The 12,857-nt window shown below is 34.9% G+C and overlaps 1 protein-coding gene across 1 annotated transcript; it reads left to right on the forward strand.

The window, feature by feature from the left end:
- Nucleotides 1-1,165: 1,165 nt before the first annotated feature.
- On the forward strand, nt 1,166-11,858 carry LOC143252142 (uncharacterized). The gene is made up of 6 exons (XM_076503831.1): nt 1,166-2,573; nt 3,682-3,899; nt 8,682-8,877; nt 9,761-9,859; nt 10,361-10,486; nt 11,674-11,858. Exons 1-6 carry the CDS (start codon nt 1,181-1,183, stop codon nt 11,805-11,807), a joined length of 2,166 nt encoding a protein of 721 aa, XP_076359946.1. The 5' UTR covers nt 1,166-1,180; the 3' UTR covers nt 11,808-11,858.
- Nucleotides 11,859-12,857: the final 999 nt, after the last annotated feature.

A 12,857-nucleotide genomic window follows, 5' to 3' on the forward strand; every position in this document is an offset into this window, starting at 1 on the left:
ACTCTTCATAATGACAGAAGTAGTAATATGTTGACGTCATTACAATAATTAGGTTATTACAGTCTACAACAGAAATTATAATAACATAGCTTAAAAGTTAAGCAGCGTAAGATGGGTTTCACATCGCGATATAATGCATTAAGCACAGACAGCTTTGTGCTGTCAGACACATCGTGTAGCATGCTTCAGAAACAGTGATAATTAAAAACTGTATTTGTCATTAAATCTTACGTTTCTATGTAAACCGAGAAAATAAAAAAATTCCAATTTATACAGCACTATTTAAACTGCTTCCCCATTAGCACAGCGGTTTGTCAGCGGACCTACAACGCTAGAAAACAAGTTTCAATACCCGTGGTGGGTAAATCAAAGATAGCTCATTGTGTAGCTGTTTGTTTGTTTTTTGAATTTCGCGCAAAGCTACTCGAGGGCTATCTGTGCTAGCCGTCCCTAATTTAGCAGTGTAATACTAGAGGGAAGGCAGCTAGTCATCACCACCCACCGCCAACTCTCGGGCTACACTTTTACCAACGAATAGTGGGATTGAGGGTCACATTATAATGCCCACACGGCTGAAATGGTGAGCATTTTCGGTGCGACGGGGATTCGAACCTGCAACCCTTGGATTACGAGTCGAACGCCTTAACCTACCTGGCCATGCCGGGCCCGTTATGTAGCTTTGTGCTTAATTACAAACAACTATTTTAATTAACACTTTCTATAATTCGAATTGTGCACGTGGACATATCACTTAATAAATTCTCTAAACCATATGAAGTTAAAAAAACTCCCTCGTAAGACAACGGTAAGTCTATTGACTTACGACGCTAATCTCCTTGGTTCGATGAACACTTCTTTACAAAAACTCCAACTTAGCAAGACAGTGAAGTAATTAATCTGAAGATATGGGTATTAGTATATCTGATAGTTGAAGAATAGGCAATAAGGAAAGATAACAGGAAAATATTTCAAACGAGTCTTAAAAGACCTCGTGTGTCAAGTAAAGATTTTTTTTATTTACTTCTCCAGAGACTGGGAGAAAAACGTGCAAAGTAGGGCACGAGATTTGGGTCAGTCAAGTTGCTAGAAACAGAAATATTCCTCCACGATATTTACTGGTAAGGAGAGTCGGGATGACACAATGGTCACGTGATGAGCAACTATAAAAGCCATCACCGAGATGGCGGAGCAGTTTTTCAATGAAGGAAGGTTATTGAGAAGAGAAATGATGTTTATAGTAGCCATCATTTTGGTACATCTAGCTGGAAAAGGACTTTCAGAGGAATCTAACAGATGGAAGCCCATAACGTCCACTAATGACCAACGTCCTATGAGCAGTAGATTTTATTATGTTGTATTACCAAAGTCGCTTTTATATGGTCAGAGTTTCGATATATTAAATACTCAATCTGATCGAAAGTTCAAAGGACAGCTACAAACAGTTGATCAACAAGAAAACAATCATGAAATTCAACAACAACACCAAGACTTGAGTTATAACCAACATCAACAAAAACAAGCTCTCCAATTCAACCCACAGCAAAGGTACAATGACCAGATTGACTCAAGTGTCTCTCAACATCAAAAAGGTTTTGATACTCAAGTACAAGAACAGCAACATCGTGGTTATGAAGGCCAACATCAACAGCCGCAAGAAATTAGGTTTCACAACGAGCAACAACTAAATTATGGAAATGAAGGCGAACAACAACAGAAAGAATTTACATTACAAAATCAACAACAGCAAAATAATGGATATGAAGGTCAACAACAACAGCAAGAAAATGGATTTCAAAATCAGCAACAGCAAACACATGGATATGAAGGTCAAGAAAAACAACAACAGCAAGAAATTAGATTCCAAAAGCAGCAAAGGCAAGAACAATTGGGCAATCAAGGTCAAAGGCAGTTTGGATACCAAGCAAAGAAGACAACAGATGTATTAGATAACAGACACAACAATGGAGGCTATCATATTAAAGTTGGGAAATACACAGCAAATGTCCATCCTCAGTCACGTGCTCCTCAGCCGGTTGACCAACTAACATTCTTCAGAACACCAGAACAGCCAAATAAAGTTGAAATTGCTCCTTTGAAGCCACCTGAGCTTCCAAAAGTTGACCGACCAAACATACCATTATTTCAAGCAGAGCGACCATCAGTTATTCCTCCAGTACCAGGGCAACTAGTAAATCAACAACCATTAATATCTTTCCAATCAGTTGATAAAAGATTACCATCAGTTACATCAGCAACATTCCGCCCCCCAGTGATTCCTCCCATACCAGATCGATCGGTTATCCCTCCAGTACCAGTCCAACTAACCACAAAACGACCACTGGTGGAATTTCCTCCTCAATTTCCAGGGCGCCAAGTTGTTATTCCTCCGAGACCCAAAGATATAAGCCAAGGATTTTGTACCTGTAAATCCAGCTGCTCGCCACAGAGTAATATTCCATCAAACATTGGTACCCTCTCTTTTCAGCAAGCTGCAGCCTCTTTGGAAGCAGATGCAGTTTTGAGTTTGATTCGTTTAGATGAAGAAAGCATCATTGCACTTTTGTCAGCTGAAGGTAAGTTCAATATCAGGAGAGATACGAAGGTCTTTCCCCTAAAATTAAGATCTGATTAAACAAACAAAATTAATAAAAGATTTAAAAATATCAAAAGTTTCTCGGTTCATTGAAAAGTATAAAACAAATAGTTGTATTTTTTTATTGTTTGTTATTAAGAACAAAGCCCCACATAGGGCTCCCTTTGCTCTGCCCATTACCAGTATTGAAACTCATTTACTGGCAGTATAAATCTGCAGACATATCGTAATGCCATTGGAGAGAATGTTCCTTCCTTAAATTAAATTTCATTAATCGTATTGTTTATAATGTTCAACATATACATTACAGTTTTGAAAGATTATTTTGCGTCGTTAACTTAATGATAACTTGACGTACAGTAATACTCTTAGAAACCAGCTTAACAACAATAAGCAGATTATTAAATGATTGTATTAAAATCTTCGAAACGTATTTAACAACGATAAATATATTATTAGATGATTGTAATAAAATCTTTAAAGAATTAAAATGAGCTGCAGGTAAGCATTAACATAAAAGCAATCATTGTACAATAAAACAACACATGCAGTCCAGCTTCAGGATAGGTTGATATAACCCTATTTGTATTACGATACGTTATTTGACACAACATTTAAGGTAGTGAAGCTATATTATAATACAAGGTGACTTCGCGTATTTGACTGCGTGAAGTCAGTCAGCAAACTTTTTAAGGCTTTTGGAAAAGCCTTAAGAAACGTTGGCTGTATTCACCAGAACACAATAGGTACAAAACACGTAATAAATGGATGTTAATTATTTTCAACTTTTAAATGTAAGCATTAAATAAAGAGAAAACTAGAAGATTGAAAGTGTCTGGTAATGAAACATTAAAACGTTGCGTATCACGACTGTTTCTGCACGAGGCCTAACCGTTTCATTTCGGTTTCATATTAATTACACACACACATATTATAAATTAATATTTATTGTTGTATGTCATAGATATATATATGGAAAAACTAAAGTATCATTGGTGGTTGTTCAACGTTTACAAAAATGTTCTTGAAAGTAATGTATGTGTTAAACGTAGTAAAGTGTTTTGTTGGTGATAATTTTCATTTCTAAGGTCCATACACGCTGTTCCTTCCCTCGAACAATGCTCTGTCTCGTCTTCCACCTCAGTTATTGAAGATATGGAAAGAAGATTCAGACACTTTTACCAAGATCTTTCTTAACCATATAATTCCTACAAAGTTGTCCTTGGAAGATTTACGACAGACTCCTACAATTGACCCTCGTGCTGCTAATGTTGACACTTTATATGTCAATAGTAATGAAGATGAGGTAAGTTTAGTGTCCTTTCACAAGTTCACACTTATTATTACTATCCATGCTGGAACAATCAGTAACTATTTTTTATCTAACTAGCTATACACAGTTAAACTCATCTTGTACAGTTTGAACGACGGTTTATGGCTAGTATTCCAGAGTGTGGGTTCGAGGGTTTATCCCTCGCGCCCTGTCAACACCGTGAAAAAAAAAATCGCACTCTTCACTTTAGGGCTCTGAATGCGTATAAGAATGGCTTCCGAATACATCTATATGATTAGGGTAGTTGTTGTTGTTTCGAATTAAGCACAAAGCTGCACGGGTATCGAAATCTGGTTTTTAGCATTGTAAGTCCGTAGACATGCCGCTGAGCCACTGGAGGGGGGTGCAATTAGGGTAGCCCACGAGCTAGCGGTGAGTGCTGTTAACTGATTGCTTTCCGCCTTGTCTGTCATTTCAATATTAGGAACAGCTGGCACAGATATCTCTCGAGTAGATTTGTGCGAAAATCAACAAACAGTAACAACTGGGGTAATTTGACCTTTATGGTACACAAGTATGTGTTGAATGATGAACTCTACATGAGGTTCTTACTGACCCAACAGATCAGTGAAAAATTTTACTTTATAAAGTATGAAAAGGATATTTCCACTAACGCTGTTGTGGAACTAAATGGGTAATCTTCATTATTGTTTTGGTTTCCATTAACAAAAATATCTCCTCTATTTATAGTTGTGTTATAAAACAATTTTTGTTGTTTTTGAATTTCGCGCAAAGCTAAAGGAGGGCTATCTGCGCTAGCCGTCCCTAATTTAGCAGTGTAAGACTAGATGGAAAGCAGCTCGTCATCACCACCCACCATCAATTCTTGGGTTACTCTTTTACTAACGAATAGTAGAATTAACCGTAACGTTATAACGCCCCCACGGCTGAAAGGGCGAGCATGTTTGGTGCGACCGGGATTCGAACCCGCGACCCTCGGATTACGAGTCGAACGCCTTAACACGCTTGGCTATCCCGGGCCTATAAAACAATTGACAACTAGAAAAAACTATAAGCTTGTTCTTGTAAAAAAAGGAATGTAAACAACAAAAATTAACTTTAGTTTAGGACGTTATTTCAAGATTGCCGTTAAAGCTAGACTGACACTGTAATGCCATTTCAAACTGGCTAGCATGTTTTTATATCAAAGTATATAGTTGATGCGACTCCTAGTGCGCCCTGTTCGTATCATGAGGTGGTAAAGTTGAAATTCTAGAATAAATATAGGAAATTATAACACATAGAATGGGATATTTACGCATACGGTTCAACTCTTAGCTTAAAATACCTATAAAATAGCCTTCTTACTACGGAAACCATTTTGTTCATGCGTTTCGATAATACAGCCACAGTGATTCCAACATCGTATTTCTATCTGTTGTCAAACAGTACTGCAAAGAGAAACAAGTATTCTGGTATATACTGTGGTACATACTGTGTGTGTGTATGTGTACATGTATCTTATAATTTATATTTAAACATTACTATGATATTAAAAGCAGTATTTGATTTTTTAAATGCTCATTCTTGATTTGGTTTTGTTGTTACATTTTAACTATGAATTATTTCAAATACATTAGACGGATCAAATAGATATCTAATTTATAAATGTTTATGTGCTAACCAGCTGTCTGCATGTACAGCTGTCCATTTCCACTGGAATCATTTTTATGTCAATTTCTAAAGAAAAGAAATAAGTAATAATAATAGCAAATCCAACTTTTGATTTTGAGAAACTAAAGAACGGGGAGGGATGTACTACGAATGTTTATTTTTGGAACTACACTTGAGCACGATACTGGTCAGAAGAAAAACATCATTTTACTCCCTAAGGTGTAAATGTTGACCTTTGCCCGACTGCACATGTAAGTCACTGGGACATATGAGGCGGTTACGACACGTATTAAAGGTAAACGACTCACCTACTTTCATAGGTTCAGGAAATAAAACTCTTTATGAACGTTCTTACTTGACAATGGTGTCAGCAGGTGAAACACTGACCCATAGCTATGTTGTAATGGTCCAAGCATGGCCTTGAAACAGTGAAGAGACTCGAAGAGCAAACACCCAATTCTCGAGCTGGGTGTTAAGTTTCAAAATAACAGTGTACATTAAAATAGGTTACACTTAAAACCAGAGTGACTTACCCTCATTACTTTCGTATCACCCGGTCGTGCGTTCTAGATTTCTCTTCCCTCCTCGGATCACCATGATGATCTACCGTGTCACGTTATTCTCAGTAGAAAAATGTAAAGTAAGATACCGTGAGCGTATTATTGTATAATCAAGAAGCACCTTGTACTAAATATCGGCTTTCGTCTTCATGTTTACGTTCAATGAAAAAGTCTATTGGTATGCAGGTCATACATTCAAGAAGTGACTGGACTTGTTTTTTTCCTTTGTTGTATCAGTGAAATGCGTTTGATGCTTAAGTTCTTTCTAAAATTTTATTTACTACCAACCGCATGTCTTTCCTCATTTTACTTTCGTAAGATTTGCTTTTAAACAAAAATTCCCCAAGTTACTCTGGAATATTAATTAAGTACTAATTAGACAATACTGTGATCTTAACATTGACTTGTCTAGTGTTTGAATGGTATTTTATAAAAGCGATATAAACGTTTATAAGATACAAATATCTGTTGTTGTGTTTTTAACGCAAAGTTACGCAATGGGATATTTGTGTTATGTTCACCGTGGGATATCGAACCCCAGATTTTAGTGTGGTAAATCTGAAGACTTGGCTTTGATCCATCAGAGGGTACAAAGAACAGGAAATATAATTTTAACAGAAGTACTAAGATATAAATAACTGATGAACTCGACAAAAGTGAACAGAAGAAATAAGAGTTCTGAGAGTATCACAATAATTTAACATCAAAATCAAATCTTCAAAATAAAATAACAGTATATATATATATATAAATGAATCTTCCAAGTATTTAAAATATAAATCTGTTTCCAGATACATAGTTTATTTCTGAATGGTGTCATTACTAAAGAATGAAGTTACCAGTACTGTTACTAAACTGAAGATAGAAAAGTGCGTTTTCATACATACTGAAATTAATTAAACTTTAACTTGATGTTTGCTGAAGTTATAGTTTCATTGTTGAAAGCATTATCTGTTGAGGTTAATATGCTTAATACAGTGGCAATACACGACAATGTTAGGAGATCCACGCATAAAATATTATGCGTATCAAGAAATATTTTGTTTGTTTGTTTGTTTTAAATTTCGCACAAAGCTACTAGAGGGCTGTCTGTGCTAGCCGTCCCTAATTTAGCAGTGTAAGACTAGAGGGAAGGCAGCTAGTCATCACCACCCACCGCCAACTCTTGGGCTACTCTTTTACCAACGAATAGTGGGATTGACTGTAACATTATAACGCCCCCACGGCTGAAAGGGCGAGCATGTTTGGAGCGACGGGAATGCGAACCCGCGACCCTCGGATTACGAGTCGCATGCCTTAACACGCTTGGCCATGCCGGGCCATTAAGAAATATAAAAATAAACTTTAAACATCATAACCACACAAGATATATACATTACATCTGTATTTAAAATCGCTCATTAATCATAACATTGTGGTTTCGAACACCAATTGATCAAATTACCATATTTCACTTGTCTTACGAAAAGCTTTTCAAAGCTCAGTTTTTTAAAATATTGAACATAATAATTCCTAATATTATATCCTTTATGAATTAAGGTTATTTAAATTCCAACTCTATTTTCATGGATTTTTTTTTTAGTTTTAAACAAAAACAATGGGTATTTTTCTTTTTATAATAAGAAAAGGCTTACGGATATTGCGAATAAGACTTCCAACAACAAAAATTAGGCACGTCCTTTTCTGTTCTATTGACCCAGAACACTAAACCTAACAATAACTAATGAATTTAAAACGTCATCTTCTGTGTTATGACTGCGAATAACACTATCGATCTGTATATATATACATTTCTTTGTAAATCCGTTATCTCTGTCAATTAGTAGAATAATATGGAAACGTAGTCTAAAATTTGAAAATAAATACCATGTTTTGATATTTTCCGTATCTTTCCATAGTAATGCAAGCCTAAGATCTTAAGCAATAAGCCAGATTCCAGGTTTTGCACAGCTGTGAATGCCAAAGAGAATAAAATAAGATTAAGACAGGATAGGTACATATGTAAGTACATTACACATAACTGTCACTAAACTTACGTGTAAGATAAGGCCATTATGAAACAGAAAGACAAGCAACTGGCTTTGCCATTACTTCAAATACAGCTTTAAAACATCTGTTTATTTTCCCCACAAAATTAAAGAAAGAGAAAAACTACTTAGGAACTTTCGAGAATAAAACATAGCTTTATTTATCTTGCAAGCTTTCATCGAAGCAGAATGCATGACGTCTACTACTGGATATTGCCAGTGTTGTAGGAAGGATTTGCAAACTGGAAGTGCTTGACTAGACATGCAGATTTTACACTGAGAGATCGAAAGTATAGGGAGCTGCTAAAAACTGTTAAATTTAAGGGATTCTGGAGACATGCCCATGAGAAAAGTATTGTAATAATGTAACTTACAGTTGCTTTATGTAAGTCAAATATCCAGAAGTGAGAGTACTGCAGCACCCTCCGTTTCGACGCCCCTACTTACATGACACGTTAAACATACCACGTTATTCATAATGAGAGGCCTCTGTGAATATAGCAGAAGTGTATTCAAATACAAGGTGATTAAATAAGATATGGCATACATTTCAGACTGTGACCATAAATGGCCAGCGAATTGTGACTACAAATGCTCCCGGTCCAAAGGGTGGAATGATACATGTGATTGACGGAGTACTCTATCCACTGGCGGATAAAGACATTGTGGATACTGTGATCCAATGCAACAAATTCAGCGGATTTTTGACGCTTCTCGAAGGAACACAGTTGATAGACACTTTACGTAGAGGTATGTTTCAAGTTTTATTTTTCAGTAAATCTTTGAAAAAAAAAAAAAAAGGAACTGTGTGAGAAAAACCAACAATTATAAAAGGGCCAAAATTTTCTTACTCTAACCAAAAATCTAAAATGCCCTTTGATACTTGTTTTTTTATTCATACTATTCAGTTTATTACAACTGAAATTTACTTTTCAATTTACAATTACCATGCGAGCTACCAATCAAATAAAGAAGCTAATTTGTGAAATAACGTCTTTTATAACACAATATGTTTAAAAATAAGAGAAAAAATTAATAGAAAATAAATTATATGAGACAATCAACTGTGCAAACAGAAAAACTTAAAAATAACAATTTCTACAAATTACAATATTAATAAAATGTCACTTAACTGCAGCTTTTGTTCGATATTTACTATTACATATATATTTTCGCGCACGCACCCACATATACGGTACAATTAAATCAAAAATCATGTCAAATGTTAAAAGCCCCGGACCTTTCACGGAAGCTACTGAGTTGTAAATAAGTAGCTATAGGTATAAGCCTTTTGTGTGCAGTTTAATTGCAGAAGATAACAACTTAGAACAAGTTTAATAACTATGACCTAGCAACACCGTACGTTGTAAAATATTCCATACTCTGCATTTTGATGTGACTTAGTCGTGCCAAAATTACACAGTGAAATAAAATTGTCCGGTTAACAGAGAGGCCACATGTAACTCTATAATGCTTTAAGGCGCTAAACAAAATTAAAAAAAAGAATCAATGTTGATACAAATATCTAGAAAATACTTTATGCATTAAAATAAGCGATTCTTTTATTATTTACCATTTATTGTTCGTAAATATCGTCTGCTGTAAATAAATTATGTAACTGTGTATTTTATAGATGGTCCCTTTACGCTTTTCTTACCAAGTGACGATGCTTTATCCAAGATCCCCGAAAACGAACTTGATGTTCTAAAGAGAAATATCACAGCTCTAAGAGGTAAAAAATAAGTTTTTTTCTTAAACCTCAACTATTTTGCCTCCTTTGTTTTGTTTTTTCGTTTATACGTCACAAAATAAATATACTAAGCGTAAATATGGACATAAAACAGCCCAAACCAATCTTATGTAATGAAAACTTGCAATCACTCGAAGTTAATTTTAGAAAATTTTCATGAGGGTAGAGGTAAATGTTCGATAAAATAAAAATAATTTCTAACGCAAGTATATGTATTTGATCAGTATCTGTGTACTTTATTGATATGTGAAACGTTTAAGACATTTATTTTCATAAGTATCTTTGTTCTAGCATTTAATATGGACTGTAATTTAACACATTCTTTGGAAGACTTTTTAAAATTATCTCGCTTTGATTATTTTTGTGTTGTTGTTTATTTTAACTGAGAAACAGTTCCGAAAATTTTGTGATATCTTTCTTCTCTGTTTTGCAAAACGTTTGTTTCATTTTTAACTCAGTAAAAATCTTGTCTGATGTTTCTAGCCTTTCTTCTGTATCACATGGTCGAAGGAGTTCATTATGGAGCAGACCTAAGAGATGCTCAGTATCTGACGTCACTGTATCAGTCTCAACCAGTTAGAGTGAGCGTAAACGTCGATGGATGTCGACGTACGTATATTGAAAACTTTCTGTTAATCGTCAATAGGCTACTAAAACATTTTTTCTCTTATAATCTTTGTTGATTCGAAATTATTGATTACTTATCTGTAATAAACTGTCAAAGTTTCAGAGAAATGGACTATACGCGTGAGTGTCTGATGTTTTCAAAACAAAAGACACTATGCGATACACGAGTTTTCGAAACTGCCAGTTCAAAGATCTCATAACTTGAGTAGTTTAGAAGTGCGGATTAGAGGAAAGACGGCCAGTCAGCAGCACCACCATCCACATGATCCCTCTTAAAATAGTGAGAATGATTACTGATGTTATAACGTCCCCACAACCGAAAATGCAGAACATGTTCAATACGTGGACCTTCCGCTACTCAGCCCGGAGCGATTCACAAATTTATGTTAGGCCTATATACACAATACTTTAACTTACATGAAAGTTACGTATGAAATTAGGCAAGGAAATGAACGCTGCCTATTAGTTTGTTTTTGAATTGAATTTACACAAAGCTACACGAGGGCTATATGCGCTAGCCATCTCTATTTTAGTGGGGTAAGACTAGAGGGAAGGCAGCTAGTCATCACCACCCACCGCCAACTCTTGGGCTACTCTTTTACCAACGAATAGTGGGATTGACCATCACATTATAACTCTCCCATGGTTGAAATGGCGAGCATGTTTGGTGCGACTGGAAATCGAACCCGCGACCCTCATATTACAAGCCAGTGGTCGTCAACATGTTAAGCACAATAAAATGTCATCAGATTTCACTGAAAATGATTCACTGGTGTAAAAGTGGACACGATGTTTTGCTAAAAATCTTTGTTAATTTTTTCAATCCTCCTATATGTAAAAGTAAAAAACAAAAAGAAGAAGAGAAAGAAAAATATTGCAGTTCTGTGAGTGTCTAAAAAGAATAATAGATTACATTTGTACCGTAGATTAACATCGTTCGCTTGTCTTAGCAACGTAACAAAATAGGTATATTAAATATAAAATCAAAACCTTAACTAAACCATTTAAATGTACCAACCACGCACCGTGTCATTGCACGCGATGTTGGTAATATAGTTTTATGGTTTTAGGAACTCCTGAAAAACATGTCGACGAGCAATAAATGATTAATATGTGTACCATAATGTACAAGTCAATAATGGTATATATATATAAATTTTGTTTTTCAGGTCGTCTTTACGAAGCAAACAACTCACCTCTCTACCGAGCTGATATACCCGCCAGAAATGGTGTTATCCACGTAGTTGATTGGGTTCTTAAACTTGAAGATTTGGAAACGTGTGATGGGGTAATCTTACCCTGATGACAAACCCGAAACAAATAATGAGAACGTTGTAAGTGGGTAATAGATATAACGTCGAAAGCCATGTTGAAAGAAAAAACAGAAAGTCAATACTTACAACTGCGAGATAACCTGTAAAATAATTATAATAAGTGCATAATTTTAGTTTAATTTAAAAATTTAATATGAAACATATGTTTTGGGGCCAAAAACATTCTAAGTATGAGATTTAAAGAAATCGTGTTTTATGGCCAAAATCTAAGTATTAATTTTAACTAAAACTTATTGTAGGTCCATAATAAAAACAGGCACTTTAAGGGTAAACTTGTTTTTCAAGTAGAGTTAAGTATCAACTTCAAGAAAAACTTGTTATAGAAACATTTTTTTAGTCAATTTTAAGGTGTTACGTTTAAAAATAAATTTACTTATAGCGTCATCTATCTTTTTTTTTTGTCATTGAAAAATCATTGTATTTAGTAAAGGTTCTAATATCTTCTGTTTTCTGATTTACGAATGTTATTTATGTTAATAAACTAGTGTGAGATTTAATAATTATGGCTCACGAATGTTGATTGGTAGTCTCTCACTGTTTCATTCTTTTTCGTTGACGCTCTAGGACTTATGGGCAATTGCTATAAAATAAAGTCAAATAATTGTTTCGAAATTAAAAGTTTTGAATTGAGACGATTAAAGGGATCGTCGTCACAGTTAGCAGTTCATTTGATAGCCCAATTCTAATTATTAATAAGTTGCTTTTTTGTTGTTGTTACCAGATACTAAGTGCTAACTAGTATCTAACAGCAACTTCACCCTTATCACTTAGTAACGACATACTGCACTGTTGAGTAGATCTTTTCAAGAATTCGATTAATCGAATAATAATAATAACACAATTATAGCTATTGTGTTTTACATTGTAAGTAAGTGGCTTATGATTGAAAATAAATTAATCAACATGATATTCCATTCTGACTGTTGTGTGTTTCTTTGAAAAGTTTATTACTCACTCTAATGATATTTTAAATAATGCAGCTCTTTCTTCTTATTTTTATTCTCAAGATATGGAAAACA

This window comes from Tachypleus tridentatus, chromosome 6 (assembly GCF_004210375.1).
Source record: "Tachypleus tridentatus isolate NWPU-2018 chromosome 6, ASM421037v1, whole genome shotgun sequence".
Classification (NCBI taxonomy): domain Eukaryota; kingdom Metazoa; phylum Arthropoda; class Merostomata; order Xiphosura; family Limulidae; genus Tachypleus; species Tachypleus tridentatus.

Bases quoted from the DNA above. Each gene is read 5' to 3' on its own strand.
- LOC143252142 (XM_076503831.1), top strand. From the start codon at position 1,181: ATGGCGGAGCAGTTTTTCAATGAAGGAAGGTTATTGAGAAGAGAAATG. The intron at 3,900-8,681 runs GTAAGTTTAGTG...CATACATTTCAG, and splicing joins TCAATAGTAATGAAGATGAG to ACTGTGACCATAAATGGCCA. The intron at 10,487-11,673 runs GTACGTATATTG...TTTGTTTTTCAG, and splicing joins AAACGTCGATGGATGTCGAC to GTCGTCTTTACGAAGCAAAC.